General features: G+C 46.1%; 1 protein-coding gene across 3 annotated transcripts; it reads right to left on the bottom strand.

Moving 5' to 3' along the window:
- Positions 1–1559: 1559 nt before the first annotated feature.
- MATR3 (matrin 3) lies at positions 1560–23490 on the bottom strand. Of its 3 annotated transcripts, none has more exons than XM_075275130.1 (15): positions 23405–23490; positions 13995–14906; positions 11170–11231; positions 10941–10967; positions 10490–10626; positions 9845–9891; positions 8473–8598; positions 8259–8384; positions 7615–7785; positions 7368–7499; positions 6833–6864; positions 5605–5989; positions 5137–5470; positions 4879–5000; positions 1560–4145 (listed from the first exon to the last, which is right to left on the bottom strand). In XM_075275130.1, the coding sequence occupies exons 2-15, from the start codon at positions 14763–14765 to the stop codon at positions 4101–4103; spliced, it is 2517 nt and encodes an 838-aa protein (XP_075131231.1). In that variant the 5' UTR covers positions 14766–14906; positions 23405–23490; the 3' UTR covers positions 1560–4100. The 3 variants fall into 3 exon arrangements, with proteins under 3 accessions (XP_075131231.1, XP_075131233.1, XP_075131232.1); XM_075275132.1 differs by having other exon boundaries at positions 23420–23490; XM_075275131.1 differs by lacking the exon at positions 23405–23490 and having other exon boundaries at positions 13995–15373.
- Between the last annotated feature and the right edge of the window lie 1216 nt (positions 23491–24706).

Below are 24706 nucleotides of genomic sequence, written 5' to 3'. Positions count from 1 at the left end.
AATAGTCTAGAGCAGTGATGGCGAACCTTTTAGACACCAAGTGCCCAAACTGCGACCCAAAGCCCATTAATTTATCACAAAGTGCCAACATGGGAATTTAACCTTAATAATGTGCGGATCCACAATTGCGGACAATTACAGACCAGCAAAATATGGTTATACGAAAGGGGCTTTATAGAGCTTTCTGCTCCACTGTGACCACACAGGCCGTTCTGCTTCACAGTGACCCCCACACAGTACAATCTGCTTCACAGTGGCCCCCACACAGTCCGTTCTGCTCCACAGTGGTCCCCACACAGTATAATCTGCTCCACAGAGGCCCCCACACAGTATAATCTGCTCCACAGAGGCCCCCACACAGTACCTTCTGCTCCACAGTGGTCCCCACACAGTATAATCTGCTCCACAGTGGTCCCCACACAGTACCTTCTGCTCCACAGTGGTCCCCACACAGTACGTTCTGCTCCACAGTGGTCCCCACACAGTATAATCTGCTCCACAGAGGCCCCCACACAGTACCTTCTGCTCCACAGTGGTCCCCACACAGTATAATCTGCTCCACAGAGGCCCCCACACAGTACCTTCTGCTCCACAGTGGTCCCCACACAGTATAATCTGCTCCACAGAGGCCCCCACACAGTACCTTCTGCTCCACAGTGGCCCCCACACAGTACCTTCTGCTCCACAGTGGTCCCCACACAGTACAATTTGCTCCACGGTGGCCCACACACAGTATAATCTGTTCCACGGATGGGTGCCCAAAGGTTCACCATCATGGGTCTAGAGCGTAGACAACAAGGAGACCCCAACGTATCACTGTGCAAACGTTTTGGACAGCTGTGGGAAAAAAAAAAAGTTGCAAAGTAAGGGGGAGCTCAGAAATGGAAGGGTTATGTTTGTTTTTGTAAATTACCAAATTGAAGTGAATTATTGCAGGTGCATTATCCTGCTGGAACACACCACCAGCCATTAGAGGTGAAAGTTTGTCCATAGGTTGTGGAGGCCTCTTACTCCCGTGCGCCAAGGTCCAGTTCTCAAGGTCATGTACCCACAATAGGAGGCTTCAGCATTGGAAAGGGGTCAGCATGGCCACGGTGACTGACCTAAAGCTATAAGACAAGCATGTTCTTACAACTTCCATCCATTGACTGCACCAAGACCTTCAGCAGGGTCTGTGTTCTTCTGTGGAATCCAACGGGACGGATTAGCCTTCACTACCCTTATGTTTCAATGAGTCTTGGGCACCCTCGATCCTGACACCAGTTCACTGTTTCTTTCCATTGTACTTTTTAGGTAGGTGCTTACACCCCTGCATTCTTGGTATAATCACCCCAAAAGACCTGCAAATTTGTAGATGCTCCGACCTGGCTGTCTAGCCAATATGGCCCTTGTACAAGGTTCCTGACGATTTTTCCTGCTTGCAACACTTCAACTTTAAGAACTACTGCAAGAGTTTGCTTGTTCCCTGATATATTCCACCCTGGACAAGTCACCACCAAGAAATGCTCTCGTCTTGTACTAAAAAAGGAGAATAAAGAACCCAAAATCTGGAGTCGTGGTAAAATACAAGGTTGTGTTTATTCAGAATGTTTTCTAGATACATAAAGATTTCCCTAAATTCCAAGCATGACAGCTGGAACGCTATACATGGTCACTGCAGCTCCACGGGAAGGGCAACACTGTTGAAATCTGGACATTTGGCAAAGGGTCGCAAGAACACGAAAACGATAAAAGGGTCTTACCAAAGTTTGCTTAAAGCGACACCACCAGGGAAGTTATTTTTCGCGACGTGTGTGCATTGTACATAGTGTTATAGATACAGATCACGTGACCTGCTGTGATCCAGAAGTCCACAAGTCTATGAGGTGCACAAAGCTTCAGACTTAAAGGGGTTGTCCGGGATCTGAAGAGGTTTGATACTGATGACCCATCTATAGGATGTGGCCACCTGAAGCAAAGTCAGGCTCCAAATTCAATAGTGGGGCTGCAGTACCAGGTGCCACGGCTACAGTGTATACAGTGTACAGAGCACTGTATACTGCAGCCCTGCTTTCAGTCCTGTGAATAGGAGCAGGGCCGCTTCCGTATACTTAGTATATGGCCGCATCCGCTGATCGGTTTGGCGTTTGATAGGTCATCAGTATAAATATATTGTATCCTAGACATCGCCTTTAAGCATCAATGTCCACAGATGAACGCGGCGAAAATCTGATCTGTCCATCGGCCGGATTTCCTTGCCTGAAGTCAATCTAGCAACTTGGGCTCCCTGTATCATGGTGACCTATCCGTTCCTGTCTGGATTCCCAGTGCCGAGGCCTTAGGTGCTGTCACCCATTCCCATCGTACCTGCGGCCCCAGCAATGAATGCAGCCATGGCAGCAATCATACGGCCCGCACTTCATGGGGTGCAGATCAGGACGGTCACAATGGGGGGTCAATGCCAGAACTGAAAGGAGGAACATTGCGATCAGTGTCTCAATGACAAGTAGAAGTTAGTACAGAGCACACACTACACCCGGGAAGATAACACTACTTCCTATGGAGTGCTGATCAAAGGGGTTGTGCTGACAGGGGATACACAAGACCCCCCCCTAAATCCTCCTTGTGCGCAGACATGACCTACTCCCCATTCACAGAGATTCTAGTCCAACGGTCCCATAGCAGTAAATGGGGCACCGGTCACATACACAAGGAGGCTTCTGGACCCTCTGATCATTGGGGACCCCGGGAATGGGCACATATCTATAAAGGCTCAACCCCAGAGATTCCACTTCTCAAAGACACAATACAATAGATGTATAACATACTGCATCAACGCGTTCCATTCCCCGTCCCCTCCACACAGGCCGGTCCATCCAAGAGGGGTACATCGGACTACCCGAGCACAGAGTAGCCGTCATCTCACAAAAAGAGCCGGAGGAACTGGGCAATAAAAGCTTAAAAAGGAGGAAGCGGGGCTTTTATTTCATATATTGTGACTGGAAGGAGACAAAGTGGTGTGAATACTGATGATCGCTTATAGCGTCTGCGGACTCCGATCCCTCTAGGGGTCAGCCTATAAAGTTAGACTATACCAGAGCAGGTTGGATTCCCTTGATAGGCCACACAGCAGAAAAGTTGCTTTTTTTTCTTGCAGATTTTGCTGCTTTTATGAACCAAAGTCAGGAGTGTCTACAATACGTGAGCAAGCCTGCAGCCCAAAAGGGGTTAAAGTTACAATTTGTTTGGACGCGGCCTCAGATCATTCAAGACACAAGAGTAAGATATCCAAAACAGCAAAACGGGGGATGAGAGGCCGATCTCCGTGAGGTCAGTCTTTCCAACCCAAAAAGTTGAATGTTTTTGAGTTACGTGTGAGGGTTCTCCTAAGGTCTTCATGCAAAAAAACAAACAAAAAAAAAACCTTGCAATTTTACAGCTTTATTTTGCTCAAAAAAAACAAAATTCTGTTTACCCATTGGTCTATAAAACAAGAAATTAAGAAAAACCAAAACAAAACCACACCCACGATGAGTGACGTTAAAGAGGCTGTCCTACAAAAGCAAGTTATGTACAAAGGATAATGTGCTGATCAGCGGGGGTCCGACCGCCTCAGGAGAATGGAGTAACGGCCCAGGCCACTATTCATTTTAATGGGAGTGACCTCTGACAATCCCATCGGAATGAACGGCGTGGTGCAAGCTCTGCCGAACTCCCCCATCCTGAATGGTTGGACCGCCGCTGACCTGCATATCCGTATAACTTGCTTTAAAAGTTACATTAAAAACATAGAAACATTAGCTCGTGCTGCACGACAAACAGGCCAGGGCGTCACAATAGGCTGAGCCACGGGGTCAAGATCTTGTCGCCGCCATGTGACGAACCATGGTGGGCTGGTTCGGTCTCTGATGTAGTAGTCAGATTCGGGAAACGGAGCAAGAAGTCGTCCCGGATCTGATACCAAAGTAGTATTAGGACATGTAAATCTACAGCGGGTCAAAGACCAAGGGACACGGCAGCCCGGATACTATTTACTCAGCAGGTTGCCATACAGCGCCGGCGTTTCATGTTGCAAACTAAACAGAACAAATTAAACAACTTTTTTTTTTTTCTCGCAGCTTTTAGTTTTTCTTCTCTGGAGCCTTCGCCACCTTGCTGAGAAGTTTCTAGAAAGAGAGAAGAAGAAAAACATTAAAATGCAAAATAGACAAACAATTAAAGGGGTTATCCGGGACTATGATATTCAGCTCAGGCCAGTGATATCACGTCCTCAATCTTACGGCCATGCTGCAACTCAGTCCTGTTCAAAGGAATGGGGCTGAGCTGCAATACCAAGCACGGCCTCTATACGGCGTATGGCGCTGTGCTGGATAAATCATGAAGATGCCGCAGCAATGAATATCACGGCCTAAGGAAAACGCTTTACGAGAAACATCTCAGTTTTCACTTTCTGATTTTTATTCTATTTTCTGTCTTCTGTCTTTCATTACGGGGGTGGCCATCTTGCCTGAGCTTCTCTTCTACTCCAACAGCATTTGGTGACCTGCTTTACAGCATAGTCATGGCCATAGGCAGCAATAGTCTGGAGATGACTGTCTATTTGAGGAGGGGAGGAGATAAGCAGTGACATGTGATTTTTCAGTGGTCTTATGTATAGAGGTGTTAACTTCTATTGTAACTCCATCTGTGACGTAAAGTAGGTGACTGTTGCGAAGAAAACACCTACACAGAATTGGCAAGAGTCAGTCGAGACCAGCAAGAGCGGTGGAGGAGTGGTGAGGACAATATTGCTTCTACCCTTCGAGATTAAGAAGAGACCATCCCCAAACACGGCCACAAAGCCATGGTAGCGTGCAACAGAGTTACGAATACTCAAAAATTCCAAAAATTAACACTCACCTTCAGTTTCTGGTAATGCGGTAAGGTACTGCAATGCGTCACTTTGGCCACCTCTTCGTTGGTATAGAACAAAGAACACAACTTGCAGTAGAAGCCGGTCTTGGGAACCACAAAGTCCACTCCTTAAGGAATTAGCATAAAATAGGAGGTTAATACACAAGAAACCCCTAAATATGGGACGTTGTACTGTAGCGCCATCCTCAGACACACAGGGTGCCTACAGGACTGCTAGTCTATCCACACACGTATCACACTTACCGACGGGATTGTTGGGCTGATATGGGCCGAGCACATAATCCTTACTTAATGCCGCCATGGGGTTTGTTGCGATGGTGGTTTCAGTGGTCTGGGGAGTCTCAGATATTGGGGCTGGGGGCTCCTCGCTGGTCTCCTGTTCTTCTACCTCTTCTGGCTCAGCTTCGTTTTCTTGTTCGGTTTCTTCTACACTTGTGCTGACTGAGCTGGATTCCATCTTGGTGGCCCCTCCTGACTTCTTCACCGTGGTGGCCTTCACCTTATCCGAATCTTCTTCATCGCCGACCTCATCCAGTGTGACAAAGTCGTCTATGTTCCCAGAGAACTTGGGAGCTTCCTGAAAGCAAACAGGGCATTCATATGAATTCACGGAAGGGTTTTATTTACTATCTAGACTAGATAGATCTTTTTGGGGGGTTCACTCCCTCAGATTGCTGGGGGTCCTAAACCAGCTCAGGGACCTGTATGTACCTGCTGTTGTGCCTCAGTGGCCTGTGCGGAGGGATCTGAAGAGTCTGGCTCCTGGGCTTCAGTCTGATCTTCTCCCATCTCGTTGGCTTCGGCCTCATTTGGGTCAAGCACCTCATCGTCCGCCACGGAGCTATTGGTTTCTAGGAGAGCAGTCGCTTCCTCTTCCTCCATCTCCTCATCTTCGAGTAGTTCGGGTTCGCAGGAATCCGTCACTATATCTTTCTGATCTGACTCCTCTGAAGTGTGAACGGCATCCTCGGCGGAGACTTCTTCGGTCGTAGCCTCGGCCTCCCCGTCGTCACCGCCAGCGGCCTCATTACTGTCGTCGGTCTTTTTCTGCTTCTCCTTGACGGCCGGTTTGCGGTCTACAGGGTGAGCTCGCTTTCTATAACGTAAAAGACAAGTCGCTGAATACATTAGCTGAGAATCGCCACATGGTAGGCAGAAATAGGAGACTATTAGAAGGAGAAAATTCTGGCACTGAGGGAAGGCAACTCAAGAGGGATTATATACAGCTCGGCTGAACCTCTAGAGTGTCGGCAGCGATATCAACCCACACATCAGAAGACGAGTCAGGTCAACTACAGGGACTCAAGAATAGGGGCTTCACAAACCCGTCTGAGTAACATGGTGGATGTAGAGATCACTCAATTCTATGGAAACGCTGAAGACAGCCAAGTGAGTTTCCCTGTCTGTATGGGGGATGCCTTCAATTCTATAGGATGGTGTAAGAAAACCAAAAACATTGCGCAGATAACGTATGATCTCCCATAGAGTCCAATGCGCTGCCCCCCCTTTCCTGTGATTGCTGGCTGTCCCAATGTCAGGACCCATACCGATCAGACCTATCTCCTGTCCATAGGAAAGAGGGTAAGTCTTCATGGTACAATACCTTCATGCAGCATGGGCTCCCATAGGCTTCTCTAAATATACTCAGGAAAGCTGCTCATCTCCTTCCCCGCATAGAAGTCTAGCATGAAGGTCAGCTGAACTATTATAGGTCTAGGTCAATGTAGTGAAAGATTTAGGTTCTGCGACCGGACCGCCTTCCCTGGGGATCTGTGTAAGCCTCCATATTGTGGGTTTGGCAGGCCGCTGACCGTAGGTTTCAGAAAAATCGGAACACAGTCCACTAAAATTCCCTGGAAACTTACTAGATGACCTTGGACTGGAGACAACAAACGGCCATAGATACAGAACACGTTCCGTAGAAAGTAGAAACACTTACCGATTCTTTTGTTCCATAAGTTTGTTCGGGATCTGAAGAGAGAAATTAAAGTTATGAAATATATTTCTTTATAAGAAAAACAAATCTGCAGGATCAGATCCGGGAACATTCTCCATAACCTGTCACTCTCATGGAAGATTTCTGTGCATTGTTATGGTGGCCGCCATCTTGCGGAACTGCTGTTAACGGCATTCAAGGATATGCTTTACAGCAACTGCACTGCAACCTCTAACCAGATTCGAATAGCACGCACCCATAGGAATGAATGGAAGCGGCCAGCACGTAGACTTGGCTGGCCGCTTAACCCTCTGCATGCCGGCTGAGTCCATTCATTCCTATGGGTGTGTGCTATTCGAAACAGGAGTACTCGCTCATCTCTAGTCACGTGGCCTGACTGCAGCACAGTCCCATTCAAGGGGGATGCCTGAAAAGGCTGAAGCCCTTACCCAAACCCTGCAGCCTCATAAAACAGGGTGAGGAGAAGACCTCAAGAGTTGCACCCCTACACAAACAATAGGAACATTGCAACGCTTACCCTTAAGACCAGCTTCTTGTATCTTTCGGACAGGTCTACTTTCAACGTCTTTCCATGGAACACCAGAGGAACTATCTCACACCGCTTTACCATGTCCTGAGCGTCTTCCAACCTTTCCATTTCAATAAAAGCCTAAAAAGAAAACCAGAAATACACATTAAAATATCTTCTATATTCTTTATATAACAATGTATATACTGTTATGTACTGTATAATATAGACTGATAGACACATAATGATCACCTACCTGATTCCTCACTCTCATTAGAATATAAGTTCTCACTTTCCCAAAGGTCTCGGCGAGCTTAAGGAGCGCGGCATCGGTGTAGCCGTAACTGGGCAGCTTACTAAGGTGGATGACGCGGCCGGGCTCGTTTTTTTTCGGTTCGGGTCTCATTTCAGGCTTTGCATCCATTTTCTAAACGGAAAGGCACAATATTACAACCCAGCGTCAGATTTTAGACTCTCTCGGCTTTGTCATACCATAACGGATTTTACTCTGTGACGTGGCCTGTAGGAGGGGCTTTGACCAGGCAGAATGGATCTTCCATAGAGATGAGCGAGTACTATTCGAATAGCATGCACCCATAGGAATGAATGGAAGCGGCCGGCACGCAGACTTTGCTGGTGGCCGGCCGCTTAACCCTCTGTGTGCCGGCTGCATCCATTCATTCCTATGGGTGTGTGCTATTCGAATAGTACTCGCTCATCTCTAGTCTTCAATTATTCCAAAATTACCAGAGACATTAGGAGTAACGACAACATAAGAGCAGAAGCTCCAGAACGGATTTACTACAACAGCTCTGTGTCCCGTATAACATTCCCTTTCAGATTAGTATGAATGAGAAGCTTCTGCATGTAATATAATACAGACTATTTTTTATTTTTTACCTTAATCCGCTTATATTTATGAGACATGTGCACATGAACAGGTTTCCCCATGACAATAGCCTGACGTGTGCTGTAATAATCGACCACACTCAGAGCCTCCTCTGTAGAGGACATTTCAATGAATGCCTTAAAAAAATAAAATAAATAATTATTACATATTTTTTAGCAATATATACACACACACACACCCTATTAACTCCCCTCCCCCACATACCTCATTCATTTTGCTTAATACCAAGTGGCCGGTAATCTGCCCAAATGGCTCGGCAAGCTTTAGCAGCTGGTTCTTCAGATTCTTCCCTCGCTCAAAGTTTATGATGTGAACAACTCTCCCAGCTCCCTGCACGGAGAGGGGGACACAACACGGATACGGCACATTCAGTGAAGGGGATACTGACCTAGGCTCAGAACATGTGTAGAAATATAACATGAACACGGCCTACTGGCATAGATCGAACTGAGAGAATAAAACCAGGGAGCTCCTGACCACAACCAGCTTCTTGTATCTCTTGAATGACACGGGGTCGTCCAGCCAGATGTTGGGTGTGGAGACCACCACACACTGGGCAGGATAGTAGCTAGTATATAAGTATAGCCTATACTTATTAAAGGGCTCATCCAGGAGCCAAGTTGCAGTACCGCTCCAGGACACTATACAGGGCTAGGAGCCAACTCCTTCCGGGCCTAGTGTTTTGTATCCTATCAGAAGCCTCTTGGTATAGCTGATCAGTGTAGGTGCCAGCTATGAGCCCCCAACAGATCAGATGCTTATGACGTATCATAAGACTGGACCATAAACCTCTAAATCCTGGAAAACTCCATTAACAGGATAAGTATGATATGAATTGAGTGCCAGACTGTTCTGCCCACACCTGATGTCATACTGGGTGGTAGAAGGCCCGAAATCCCCCTTAAAAGAGGACCTTTCATGGTCCGGGGCACAGGCGGTTCTATATACTGCTGAATTCAGTGCACTGTCGGCTTTCCCGGTCTGTGCCCCGGGTAAAGCGCTATCAGTCCCGATACCGTAGCACTTTAGAGACAGAAGGGCGTTTCTGACAGTTTGTCTGGAATGTCCTTCTCCACAGCAGCGCCTATCGCGCTGTACGGTGTGAGCGGGGAGGAACGCCTGCTCCCTCTGCTCACAGTATGTGTCCATAGACGAGTATTATCAGGAGGGGAGGGGGCGTTCCTCCCCGCTCACACTGTACAGCGCGATAGGCGCTGCTGTGTTGAAGGACGTATCTGACTGACTGTCAGGAACGCCCTTCTGACTGTAAAGCGCTACGGTACTGATAGCGCTTTACACCGGGCACAGACCGGGAAAGCAGACAGTGCGCTGAATTCAGCGCCCTGTCTGCTTTCCAGCATTATATAGAGCTGCCTGTGCCCCAAACCATGAAAAGTCCTCTTTAAGGATAAAGTTATATACACTATAGGAAAGCTGGATTTTTTTTTTTGTTGCAAATTTTTGAGCCAAAGCTGGGACTGGATTTAGTAGAAGGAAGTAGTATACGATATGTATAAAAAAAAAATAAATTAAAATATGTGCTACGAGTTCTCTGCCTTCCTGACATCTTACATACCGGTCTACCCTGCACACGTCTTGGTCCAGGCCCGCGTTCTTTCATTCCTGTAATACAAGAATAAAATTACACTTTAAAATTTAATAAAATTACACAAAAAAAAAAATAATTCAGAAGGTAAAATATTTGAGGTTTCTTTTAGTTCCGGCCATTTTATGAAGACAGGTGCAGACAGGCGCAGGCTATTATTTGGGGAAGGTGTTACACCTAAATCTTTCAGCATGGGTCGCCCTTTAAGAAGGCTTTCACTAATAGAAGGGTTAATAGTTTATTTTTGTCAATTGCCAACATGAAATGAAAGAGAAGAGAAATGTAAATCCCATCAATATTCAGTGTGACCTTTGCCTTCCATCAGTTCTTCTCGGTACTTGCAGACAGTTTTTGGCAGGGAGGTTGTTCCCGCCGCCGCCATCTTGGAGAACTGCACCCAGGTCTTCTGTGGATGTCGGCTTGCTCCAATCCGTCTTGTCCCAGACGGACTGACCGATGTTGAGGCCTCCACAAACATTGACGGGATTTACGCTTCTCTTTTCTTCATTGACAAAACTAAACTATTAACCCCGTTTCTGCCTAAATCTTTTGCATAGTACTGTCTAGAAGACAGGAAAGCTAAGTGAGAAGTGAAGTGCGTGAAGTCTTACACACCTAGGTGACCCCTTCCTCCTCCACGTCTTCCTTCGAGCCCACTTCCCATAGACAGTAATGACTGAGGCGACGGCGGTGGTGGCCCCAATAGTCCTGGTGCATGGTTTGTAGACTGGCGCAGCATGTGGGTATCTCCCCTGCAAACAGACAGACGTTTTATTCTTTGGCCTTTATAGATATTTCAAGAGAAGCCAAATGTCAAGGTATTACTGGTAGTTGTAAGTGCACCCTCGGCCTGTGGACACTTACATGTACATGTGTTTTGCATGCAGGTTTGGAAGGCAAGACATAGGACTACACAATATCTCTCCCATACACATGCATACTTGGCTCAACCAAGCGAGAACATATCTGATGAAGACCCCCCCATCGGCTGAACCTGACCAGTCATCTAAATACCAGTTTTACTTCCCAAAACGGTTTACAGGGACTCCGGTTAGGTAATACTTACAACCCATGTCCATTCCACTCGGGGTATCTGGAATTAAAACAGAAAAGTCAAATATTACAATCCGTATAGCATATTCAGACCTCTAGGATCTGCATCTACTCAGGAAAGCAGAGAGGTGGCGGCGGCGCATGTGCCTAAGGGGCTATAGACAAGTCCTGCTATAGCCTCCCCCCCCCAATCCCTACACAAGCCATGATAAACATATCTAATGAGTATATAGGTGACGTACACTTCCAGCAGGAGCAGGCGGTGCCTTCTATGAGTCGGGCCATTAATATGCTCATTCCAGCCCTAGAATAAAAAAAGGAAATAATTATATTACATAAGTAACAGTATACACGGCAGCGTGGACATAAGAGAGGCCAAAATGAAGAGCCATATTTGAGTGTCTATGGTCTGGTCCACAATATATGCAATTAATGATTAACACTAATCAGGAAAGCTAGGGATACCAATATGGCTCTTTTTTTGAAGCAGCAGCGCCACCTTTGTGCATGGGTTGCGGCTGGTATTGCTGCTCAGCTACATGGAAGTGAATGGAAACAAGCTGCCGGACTGGAAGAAAGCCAGGTTTCCTAATCCTGAACAAGTCCTTTAAGGCAGCCACAGTGGACTGGTGGTCACATCTCCATTCAGTATGTAGGAGCCATCAGGAGAAGGAGATGGAATAAGTGGGGGCTTCTACATTGGAGACCCACAATAACACAACCTGAGGATGTGTCAGACATGGAGCAAACCTGTCAAGTGATTTCTGATGCCCTGAGAGCAGCATATGATAGAGGAGAGAAGCTGAGCTCTGTGATATATAGGGTTATATGATAGAGGAGAGAAGCTGAGCTGTGTGATATATAGGGTTATATGATAGAGGAGAGAAGCTGAGCTGTGTGATATATAGGTTATAGGATAGAGGAGAGAAGCTGAGCTCTGTGATATATAGGTTATATGATGATAGAAGAGAAGCTGAGCTCTGTGATATATAGGGTTATATGATAGAGGAGAGAAGCTGAGTACGGTGATATATATGATAGAGGAGAGAAGCTGAGCTCTGTGATATATAGGGTTATATGATAGAGAAGCTGAGCTGTGTGATATAAAGGGTTATATGATGATAGAAGAGAAGCTGAGCTCTGTGATATATAGGGTTATATGATGATAGAAGAGAAGCTGAGCTGTGTGATATATAGGGTTATATGATAGAGGAGAGAGTCTGAGCTCTGCTATATAAGTTATATGATGATAGAAGAGAGAAGCTGAGCTCTGTGATATATAGGGTTATATGATAGAGAAGCTGAGCTCTGTGATATATAGGGTTATATGATAGAAGAGAGAAGCTGAGCTCTGTGATATATAGGGTTATATGATAAAGGAGAGAAGCTGAACTCTAGGTTTATATAATTTGGAGCAGAGTAAATCCAAAAAGGACTCCATGGAAGAAAAAAAAAAAAAAAAAGGGGAGTCCTAACCATCTTTACAGCGACAGCTCTCCCTATATGAAGGTATACACAGAAGACAGTCAAACATCCTTCGGAAAAAAACACTCTTACAATCATCCTGTGTGTGTATAGGGCAAACACAACTCTCAGCGACAATCCTGTGTGTGGGCGAGACTGGCGCTTGCCTTACATACACAAGAAGATTGTCATAATTTACATTTTACAGCAGAGACTGCGAGAGTTGCGCTTGCCCTGCGCGCACACAGGATGACTGGTGCTTGCCCTACACAATCTAACAACAATCATCCTGTGTGCGCGCAGGGCAAGCAAAACTCTTGCAGTCTCTTCTAATAATGTAAACCTATTGGAGCTCAGTTTCCTTTCCTTTATCCTATCCTACTCCTATAGGGCAGCAGAACTGATCTGACAGGATCCCTTTAAGTGAAGAAAACATGGTGCTGTAATGAATGACTGCAATTGCTGAAACATTCCTTTGAGAAATATTGCTTGATGTAACCTCTTGTAAAAGGGATTGTAGCTCACGGTGCCAGATTTTGATTGGGAAGTGAAGGGATAGAGCAGAGCTGATGTGTTTTTGTCATACGACAGACACCCCATTCAGGCTAGAAGTCCTTTAGAAGGGCTACTTTTTCCAAACAAAGGTCCACGTGTTTAGAAAGTGAAACTAGAGAGGCCTTGCTTGGGGTAATGGAGTGGAAGATTTCAAGAGAATCTAATGGAAGAGGAAACCGGAGCAGGAACACAATGGGTTGAAGGCATGGCCAAGCGTAAGAGCTCAGAAGGGATCTTCAAGCAATGCCAAGTATCGCCACCTATCTGACATTACTTGGTGTACAAGTGGGAGAGGGAAAACGTGACATCCAACTTTGGCCAAAACTACCGCCCTGGTTGAATGTTTTTCATCAAAGCCATCAATCTATCTATGCTGATGACATTACAAGGACCTCAAAAAGTCATGGGAGCTGGAGATTTGTGTAGGGACCACCTCAAATGACAAGGACCTTTTGGACTTATATATACGGGGCTAAGAGGAGGCTCCTGCCAGTTGTCTTACAGCCAGATACAGGACAGCAAGAAGGAGGAAGAGGAGGAGGAGGCATGGCCGATCTACTGAGACACACGGAGGATTACCTTATAAATTTTCTCAGTTTTAATAGTAATAAGACACACCTGGACTAGAAGGAAGCGAGAGGATTAAGGGGAAACGTGCTGGAATTTTCTAGTGTTCTTTTAAGGTGCCTCCTCCTGCTCGGGTAGATATAAGATAGTTGGGGTGGGCTGTGACTAACTTAGAAGAGTGTATTCCACCAGTTTTGGGAGAGACTGAGATCCAAAGAAAATTTGGGAAAAAAATTACACTTATGGTACGGAAATTGCCAATGCAGATAAGACTCAAGAGGGAATGCCATTAGATTGAAAACTGAGGGGGAGGGGGGAGAAAGAGCAGCGACACAAAAATGGATTTTACCAGATGACCATACGCCTTACGCACATCAAGTACGAGTACTTTCTAAAAAGTGGAGACATTAGAGCAAGTTCCGTCATGACTTCTACAGGAAGAGTAAACGCCAAAAAGTAAGCTATTGAGGTAGCAACTCACCTTCTTAGTATGGATTGCTATGTCACAGAGGGAACAGAGATGGGGGAAATCTTTTGGAACGAGTCCGTGAAAATCGTCAACATTTCTAATGGATGGCACCCCTCTTGCCTTTTCGTAGGCAGAGCGTTCTTGCGGTTGGCTGTAGCGCATGGGCTCATAGTTCGTACCAAGCTTACGGTAAGGAGGGTCAGATAAGAAACTGTCTTCTCTAAACCTTTCCCGATCTCTTAAGTGGTCATCTAAATCCAGTCTCTCTCGATAAGGGGGTTCTCGAGAGCGGCTCCCATGGTCATAATCGACCACGTGGTCAAGAGCAGATGAGCGTTCGACAAAGCTCTCTCTTCGGAAGGGTCTTACATCGTCGTCCCATTCACTGCTAGACACTCTCAAGGGCTCTCGAGGAAGTCTCTCTCGGTAACTCAACATAGACATATCTTCTGACCTCCTCCTCTTAATTTGTTGAATAAGCTGTGGCAAGCTTTCGGGAGTAATCTTCTCCTCGGGATAGCGACTTAGTTCATCCAAGTCCCTAGAGGACAGACCAAAGCTGGCCAAGATCTTACTGGCCTGATTGGAGTCTCCCCTATGTTGAGAAGACATGGGGGGAGGGGGAGGAGGAGGAGGAGCTCGGTTACCAAGACTAAATATAGATGGCAAGTTTTTGGAGGAACCGGCCAGCAAGCCGCGAGAGCCCTGCGGACCTAACTTAGAGCCGGAACCGACGTTCATATAGTCTCTGCCTAAGGACGACTGAGAATAGGGCTTCGACATGATCGGACTATTGCTCTGGTTCACACAGCAAGGAGGAAAACAGGAACGAGAGTGCCCCGAGAACGAGTATATTTAACCTTGAGAACGTGGTTACGAGGAAGACCCAAGTATCTTCGTTAAGTAGAAAGATGGCAGACAATTCTGTAGAAAAACAAGTAATTTTAGTCAACACAACAGTAATCGGGATACAATCTGAGCAAAAAAAAGTTAGGACTAGAAAAAACCCCAAAATGTTAACATTTCCTATATACACAGTCCATGAATAACAGTCAAGTGTAAGGATCCAGCAACAACGTAAGTGCTGCTAAGCCGATAGTGAATAGGAGGAAAGATGGAAGGCGGAGACAGGTGGATGTTCATCATGGGACTGGTCATACATTCTGGATATGGGACTGGTGGGACGTTACATAAAAGGATATCAATGTCTGAAATGAAAGAAAACTTGACGGCTCCAGGGTTAAAGGGCACAGAGAAAAGTTATATATACACAAGCAAGTACATCTTAAAGAATACATTAAGAAAAGGTGAGCGAAACGGAAACAGTTTGTGGATCATAAGGTGAACGTGATGCCGGGCCGACAACTTTGATCTTTATGGTCCATTTCAATCACTTTGTGTCGGCCCTTACAGAGGTCACCAAACTCCACGACTATCGAATGAGGTAAAGCATGGAGGCCGGGACAGCAAGTGGTCTCCAAATGAGTGAGAGGAAGTCAAAAAGGAAAGTTTCCTGCCATATTTTATATTATTCATTCATTTACTATACTATCAGAACGTTTGGAAAAATCTTAGCTCCATATAAAGATGGCAGCCGACAGATGAGCAAACCTGATGGCTGGATCTAATGTCAGAACATCTCCCTTTCTAGGCCTCCATGCACCCAGCCATGGGCTAGTTATATTCAACAGTTGGCAAGTGTATGGCCACATGATCACGAGCCCATAAACCCTAATATTATGTATGGGTCCGCGGAGAGCGCACAGATACCATCCATGTACCTGCCATTTTCTCATGGACGTGTGCATGGAGTCTCAACCAGCACCGACCAACCTACTATGGTCTTCTGTTGTTACCAATAAGGAAACCTGTCCATGTACAAGACCCTTCGGGCCTTTAATAGAGTGGAAGCAAAGAAGAATTGGACACTGCTTCTGCCTTAAAGGGTTGTCTAGGACATATAGTTTTGCGTAAGTAGGTCAGGGAAGATTCCCGAGGAAGTCCTTGCCACACATGACCACCAATTGGCCTCAGTGGTCACGTGAAGCCAATGGACAAGGACACCAATGGACTGGGGACAGGAGTGTAGCTTTTTTACTGGCCTCTTCGCATATAACTGTATACTCCGAACACAACCTTTAAAGGGATTCTACCATTAAAACCCTTTTTTTGTGGATAAGACGTCGGAATAGCCTTTAGAAAGGCTATTCGTCTCTTACCTTTAGATGTGATCTCCGCCGTGCCGTTCCTTAGAAATACCGGTTTTCACCAGCGCTGGAAATGCAATGGGGGCGTCCCCACTGCTGCTTGAGAACAGGCTCCAGCGACGCCTCTATCTTTGGCTGGATCCTCCCCTTCTTTCGGCGTCACCTCCGACGCCTACGCAGTTGGCTCTGCCAGTGAGACACTAGTAGAGCCGACTGCGCATGCCGGCTGGCGGCCATAGTTCCAAGGCCGCAATTGCGCAGTGCAGGCTACTGGTGTCTCACTGGCAGAGCCAACTGCGCAGGCGTCGGAGGTGACGCCGAAAGAAGGGGAGGATCCAGCCGAAGATAGAGGCGTCACTGGAGCCTGTTCTCGAGCAGCAGTGGGGACGCCCCCATCGCTGCGAGAGAACTAATATACATACTGGTAAGAAACGGTATTTCTAAGGAACGGCGCAGTGGAGATCACATCTAAAGGTAAGAGACGAATAGCCTTTCTAAAGGCTATTCCGATGTCTTATCCACAATAAATCCCTTCAAAATTCCTCTCTGGCCCTGAAAAGTGACCAAACTACATAATGTACGGACACCCTTATTTGACTAGACAGAAACGGACATCTATTCTCCTCCATCCTACAATTCCTTCTCAACAGTATGACTTGTTAAGGGATTTTCATGGGAGGCCCTTACATAACAAGATGTTACCTTACTTGCCCCAACTAACCTTTATTCCTTTGCAGCCAGGTCATAACACCTACAACTTTCTGTACTCAATGCCCCAATAGGAGAATGTGAAATTTTTAGAAAGTTCTGCAAATTATAAAAAAGGAAAAAAAAAACTAAATTTTTGCATGGATATAAGTATTCAGACCCTTTGCAATGACACTGAACTTTAAGCTCTGGGGTCCGCTCATTTCTCCATTTGTGATAAATTCAGATGACTGTACAGGATTTGGAAAGACACCCCTCCCCCCCCCCCGTCTATTTAAGGTCTCAAAGCTCGGCGCATAGTAGAACCAAACCCAAACCACGAGGAGGAGAGAACTCAGAGACAAGATTGCATCGAGCCACAGACCTGGAGGATGATACATCTTGGGAATGGTAACTTTGATAACTCTCGCATGCAAGAAGTTTGGAATAACCAGGATCTTTCCTAGACGTTGCTGCCCTACCAAACTTGAGTGATCATGGGAGGAAGGCCCTGGTGAGAAGTCAATGTCACTTTTCCTGAGTTCCAAAGATCCTGTGTGCAACTGCGTTAAGGTCAACCATTTGGGCCCTCCACCAATCTGGGCCTTATTGCAGCGTAACCAGAAAGAAGTAGATAAAATCCTGGACAAGAGTGCTGGGAACCTCAGATTAGGACCAAGACTGACCCAAAACACCACAGGAGTGTCTTGGGGTCAACTCTGTCAATGTTCTCGAGCGGCTTGGTCAGAGTTCTGACTCTCCGGAGAGACTTGAATGGCGCCACACCGACAAGCCCCATCCAACCTGAGAGGATTAGAACGTAAATACCAACGGGACCGGCGCTACCAACTACTGACTAAAGAGTCTGAATACTTATGGAAATGCAAGAGTTTAGATTTTCCTTTTCAACAAATTGGCAAAAGATTTCTAAAAATTCTGCTTCCGCTTTGTCAGTAGGTGGGGGGATTGAGTGAAGAATAATGGGGAAAAACTGGATTTTTTTCCTTATGTTTCTTAAGTAAGTAGTAAGGGGAAAAAGGAGCAGCAAGAACTTTCGGATGTCGGAGAGGAGTAGGTGTGATTTGCCAGTGCCAACGTTGTGGCCTAAAAATTAAGTAGTATCGGCCACATCACTTCTAGACCCATCAGCATAAAAAACACAAAACAGGGAATTTTTTTCTGACTTCTGCTCATACAAAGGCAGTGGAACATCAAAAGCGAGTCCTCCAACCACCAGAAGGCACCGTAGATTACAGAGCGCACATTATGAGGACGTCATTCTCACCGGTGACACTGCTGCAGGGTGAAGACTACAACTAGCAAGTCACCGGCTCTGACGTTACAGCAGGTTTCATTCTGCAGCTAGAACTGACACCTACAAAGAACATAGCAAGCCTATGGTCCAGAGAAAGATTAAGGAGATTTTAAGCTAAAGGTCCCCTGACAAAGGATGTGGGGTATAAGGAAGGGTTCAAACCAGGCCACCTCTCTCCAGGGGCCGGCAAGGAGAACAATGGTACGACCACCAGGACCTCTTACAATGAAACAATGAAGTCCAAGTCTGGAGAAAAAATAAATGGACACCACAACCACAGGGGTCACCAGTAAGATGGGTGAAGAGGACAGAGGAACGGGTGTGGACAAAATACTGAAGTACGGGTTATAGCAGTCTACGGCAACCAACGTGAACCAGCAGAAACTGAACCAGGTAGGCGAAATATTTAGTAGTACCAACTACCGGAGGAGACTCCAGCCCTGAGCAGGAAGACTTGGTTAGTGATGTAGGGAGTTATGAATGAGAAGCAAATCCCGCACAGAGGTCCGGAGACTTCATCTACCCCTCGGAAAACTTCAAAGGAGTTGGGGAATCCATCAAAGCTGCTTATGGAGGAGAATAGAAGGTCTATGGTGTGACCCTACTGCTATGAGGGTGCAGCCACTGTCGGGGGAACCATTGCCATAAAGAAGCACTCTGCTATTATTTTTTTAAGCAGGTTTAAACTAATACAATGTATACTAATCTCTTTGTTCAGTCGGGAATTAATCCCACATAGCGCACGATAGGGTTCCCGTCTCCCCTTCGCGCACACATGAACGATGGAGAGAATTGGTTTCAAAAGAGGGGCACATCTTGGCTGTATCGCACATGTGCAAGGGCCACTCTGGACACGAACACAGACACCACTGGATTCCTAACCACAGAGGTTGTTTGATTTTTTTAGGACTCTTTGGGGTTTTCTGGGCCCCAAATCGAATTATCACATATTACAGTATGTGATCTATGGGGGACCAAGACAGAGACTCCGCACAGTCTGGGTACCCAGAACTGCTAATGGTAGGAACGGCGCAGCAGCCCCATCCAATGCATTGTGGTGGCTCAAGGATTGACAGCGCAGCTCCTACCACTTGCAGATGGTCTGTGCGAGGGCCAGGATGGACTCCCGGAAATTATATACAGATTCCCAATCATGAAGACAGGTTACCAGAAAAACAAACAAACAAACAAAAAAAAAAAACCCAGTGTGGGGCCAGAGAACCCCTTTAATGCAGAAGGAACCGGTAATAACTTGTGGTATTAGATCGTGCAGAGTAGACTGGACAGCAACTTCTAAACTACATCCTCATTCTGTGTCTTCATCTGCTTTTTATGGACTTCGATAAAAGACCCCGATTTGGGACTTCTTGGTGAGCGAAGAATCCATTTTTCCTTTCCATGACATTTGGGGAGTCATTTTTGGTTTGGTACATTCCACGTCCGGACCTCTGGAATAGGACGGTCAGAGATCTGCCGCCGATACCGACATTACTAAGTGTGATACACAATACAGGTTGTTGTGGACACCAGGTGAGAGTCCGACGAGACCAAATTCATTACCTTCAGACAAAACCATCTACTACTTTCCCTTTAGAAGGGATTACACCATGTGCCGTCCGTTTCTGTGTTTCTTTATATCTACTGGACGGATGGAACATGATGTGAATATAGCCTTAGGATGTTAAAGGGATCCCGCCCTAAAAGAGCAACTACATACAGAGGCCACCACAGCCGTAGTGTCTGTGAGGTGTTCATTTTTCTTAAAATTAGTGGAGGAAAGTGCTCCTTAGGCTGAGGCCCCATGGGCCGTATACCATCACTAAAGTGCTAAGGGAAGAACTGCTGCGTGATCACATTGCCGTTCTTTCCGCGGCGCTTTTAAGAGAAAGTTCACGGAGTTTTCCTCTGCGGTCTCTCTCTTAACATTATATCTACAGGAAAGCCGCCGGCGTTTCCATAGATATAATTGACATGCTGCAATCTTTTCTGCAAAGTGGGCATAGGATTCGCATGAATCCCATCCACTTTGCCTGCACTGTACAACGCCGTGATTTTTCCCGCAGGCAAATCGTGGCGTTTCAGGTCCATGGGGTCCCGGCCTTAAAGGACTTTTTCCTCCACCAGTTTTTGGCGTACACTGTGATGGAGTCTCCAATGGACGCAAATATGAACCAGCCTTACTGACACTATTGAGAAGCCTCAACCTCAGGGCATTTTTTTTTTTAACATAATGTAGATTGTGCCCCCCATTTAAAGCTCACAATGTACATTGTTCTATCAGTAGGTCTTTGGAGAATGGGAGGAAATCCACACAAACTCCTTGCAGATGTTGTCCTCGGCAGGATTCAAACCCAAGACTCCAGCACTGCAAGGCTGCAGTGCTAACCACTGAGCCACCCCCAAGCTCAAGGGATCGAATATATAAAAAAGATCTGGTTTTTCAGCTCACCCCATCAAATGTCCATTGATTCTGTGTCGGTGTGCACGGAAGCTGGTGGACTCAACCGGCTGCAATGTATCCCAAGAAGAAGAAAATCCAGCACCTCCCGACGCCTCATGCCATGGTATGAGGAAGGGACTGGACGTGTCCCGAAACGTGTAGCTGTATTACACCCCAATGTGGTTGCAATGTTTCCGTTTTAATGAATTGAAAATAAAGATTTGAAGTTTTTAAGACGTCGGGAGGTGCTGGATTTTCTTCGTCTTGGGATACATCTAATATATACCCAAATGTAAAGATGGCGGACACTACACCGAGACCCCCAGAAGTTGTGCAGAGGAAAATACAACGATATATCAACGCTACACAGAATATACTGAATTAAAAGAGGTGGTTGAATATACACGATTGTATTACTTATCCTGTATTATACTCCAGAGCTGCGCTCACTATTCTGCTGCTGCAGTCACTGTGTACATACAGTACATTACTAATCCTGTATTATACTCCAGAGCTGCGCTCACTATTCTGCTGGTACAGTCACTGTGTACATACATTACATTACTTATCCTGTATTATACTCCAGAGCTGCACTCACTATTCTGCTGGTACAGTCACTGTGTACATACATTACATTACTTATCCTGTATTATACTCCAGAGCTGCACTCACTATTCTGCTGGTACAGTCACTGTGTACATACATTACATTACTTATCCTGTATTATACTCCAGAGCTGCGCTCACTATTCTGCTGCTGCAGTCACTGTGTACATACATTACATATCCTGTACTATACTCCAGAGCTGCGCTCACTATTCTGCTGGTACAGTCACTGTGTATATACATTACTTATCCTGTATTATACTCCAGAGCTGCGCTCACTATTCTGCTGGTACAGTCACTGTGTACATACATTACTTATCCTGTATTATACTCCAGAGCTGCGCTCACTATTCTGCTGGTACAGTCACTGTGTACATACATTACTTATCCTGTATTATACTCCAGAGCTGCGCTCACTATTCTGCTGCTGCAGTCACTGTGTACATACATTACTTATCCTGTATTATACTCCAGAGCTGCACTCACTATTCTGCTGGTACAGTCACTGTGTACATACATTACATTACTTATCCTGTATTATACCACAGAGCTGCACTCACTATTCTGCTGGTACAGTCACTGTGTACATACATTACATTACTTATCCTGTATTATACTCCAGAGCTACGCTCACTATTCTGCTGGTACAGTCACTGTGTACATACATTACATTACTTATCCTGTATTATACTCCAGAGCTGCGCTCACTATTCTGCTGGTGCAGTCACTGTGTACATACATTACATTACTCATACTGTATTACACTCCAGAGCTGCGCTCACTATTCTGCTGCTGCAGTCACTGTGTACATAAATTACATTACTTATCCTGTATTATACTCCAGAGCTGCACTCACTATTCTGCTGGTACAGTCACTGTGTACATACATTACATTACTTATCCTGTATTATACTCCAGAGCTGCGCTCACTATTCTGCTGCTGCAGTCACTGTGTACATACATTACTTATCCTGTATTATACCCCAGAGCTGCGCTCACTATTCTGCTGGTGCAGTCACTGTGTACATACATTACATTACGTATCCTGTATTATACTCCAGAGCTGCGCTCACTATTCTGCTGGTACAGTCACTGTGTACATACATTACATTACTTATCCTGTATTATACTCCAGAGCTGCGCTCACTATTCTGCTGGTACAGTCACTGTGTACATACATTACATTACTTATCCTGTATTATACTCCAGAGCTGCGCTCACTATTCTGCTGGTGCAGTCACTGTGTACATACATTACATTACTTATCCTGTATTATACTCCAGAGCTGCGCTCACTATTCTGCTGGTACAGTCACTGTGTACATACATTACCTATCCTGTATTATACTCCAGAGCTGCGCTCACTATTCTGCTGGTACAGTCACTGTGTACATACATTACATTACTTATCCTGTATTATACTCCAGAGCTGCACTCACTATTCTGCTGGTACAGTCACTGTGTACATACATTACCTATCCTGTATTATACTCCAGAGCTGCGCTCACTATTCTGCTGGTGCAGTCACTGTGTACATACATTACATTACTTATCCTGTATTATACTCCAGAGCTGCGCTCACTATTCTGCTGGTACAGTCACTGTGTACATACATTACATTACTTATCCTGTATTATACTCCAGAGCTGCGCTCACTATTCTGCTGGTGCAGTCACTGTACATACATTACATTACTTATCCTGTATTATACTCCAGAGCTGCGCTCACTATTCTGCTGGTGCAGTCACTGTACATACATTACATTACTTATCCTGTATTATACTCCAGAGCTGCGCTCACTATTCTGCTGGTACAGTCACTGTGTACATACATTACCTATCCTGTATTATACTCCAGAGCTGTGCTCACTATTCTGCTGGTACAGTCACTGTGTACATACATTACATTACTTATCCTGTATTATACTCCAGAGCTGCGCTCACTATTCTGCTGGTACATTGTGTACATACATTACATGCAGTATATACCACCATATACATTACATTGCTATACAATCCACCAGACCGCACATGACTAGAGCACTGTACACACAACCACCAGGCCCGGACTCCATTACAGCCACTGATAACGGAATCCCAAAATGGCGCCGTTATTACCTCAGCAGCGGCCCCGTCTCCTCCCTCACACAGTATTAGCCCCGCCCCTCACCGGTTTCCCGCTCACCGCTGCACCATCACACTCTGCCCAGTCTCGGATCCTTGTGCGTGCTCAGAAGACTCTCCAGAGCTCAGCACTTCCGTCTCCGGGTTAAGGTTATGGCGGATGGAAGTGGGAAGACCTCCACTAACCATAGAGATCACAGGCTGCGGCTAGATAGGAAGGCTGGAGCTTTTCTGCCTGTTGCCTGCAACATGAACTGAAGTGGAAAGCTATGGGGGAGGATGAGAGTGTATCCACAGCGCCACTCGTGTCTATAGCTGGTACTGCAGTTTACATTTAGGGCCAGTATAAGATTAGTCGCCCTGTGACTCCTTCATGTTAGTAAATAGAGTCACATGAAGACCCCGAGGGTGAGACAACCGCCACTTCTAGTCGTAAAATAGTTGAACATTGACCAACTCTTTCTGCCGCAGTCGGCGCGCCCTCAGGTGACAATGTGACTCTATTCACTAACGTGAGGGAAGGAGTCGCAGGGTGACACAGCCATCTTTGGTGATGTGACCGTGTGGCCCTAGGCAAAGAGATACGCAAAGCCCCCCCAGCCAGAAATAAACAGAATAAACTTTAGCTATGACTGATACAGGGCCCTATAGTGTCCCCGAATAAGGAACATGACCCCTGAGGGCAGGGACTGGCTGTCTGAGACCCCCCAAAATTATAGACCTTTAATAGGTCCGAGGTGCAACATTAGAACCAGCTCATAGGTGGGCGGGCATTCAGGGTCCGCCGTCTTCTTCATCCACGCCTCCTCTTCCTCGATGTCCTCTGGTCCCGTCTTCCTCCGGCGCTCGCGAACTGACATTGCTTAAAAAAAATGGCCTGGGTGCATGTGCAGTAGCATGCTGCTTCTACTACGGCTACTGCGCAGGCGCCCAGGCCATTTTTTTTAAGCAATGTCAGTTCGCGAGCGCCGGAGGAGGACGGGACCCGAGGACATCGGAGGAAGAGGAGGCGTGGATGAAGAAGACGGCGCACCCTGAATGCCCGCCCACCGTGCACGTTCAGTAAGTTTATCACATTCTGTTTTAGGGTTTTATTTTAAAACGGGGAGGGGTTTAGTTTAATATAACTTTTACGGTGCCTGAATAGCCTTTTTAAAGGCTATTCACGCATATGTGGGGCTCTATCAGCATGATTTTGCTGATAGAGCCCCTTTAAGTCCCTCTCCTGGTGCCCCAGTTTAAACAGGGGGAAACTAGAGGGGACACGAAACTGGGACAGCTGGAGGGGGACATTAACAGTGGGGGTAGTTGGAGGGGGGCAATAAATTAATAACAGCTGGAGCGGGAC

This window comes from Leptodactylus fuscus, chromosome 5 (assembly GCF_031893055.1).
Source record: "Leptodactylus fuscus isolate aLepFus1 chromosome 5, aLepFus1.hap2, whole genome shotgun sequence".
Classification (NCBI taxonomy): domain Eukaryota; kingdom Metazoa; phylum Chordata; class Amphibia; order Anura; family Leptodactylidae; genus Leptodactylus; species Leptodactylus fuscus.
The sequence above is the reverse complement of the archived record's forward strand: the minus strand, read 5'-3'. Positions and strand labels throughout refer to the sequence as shown.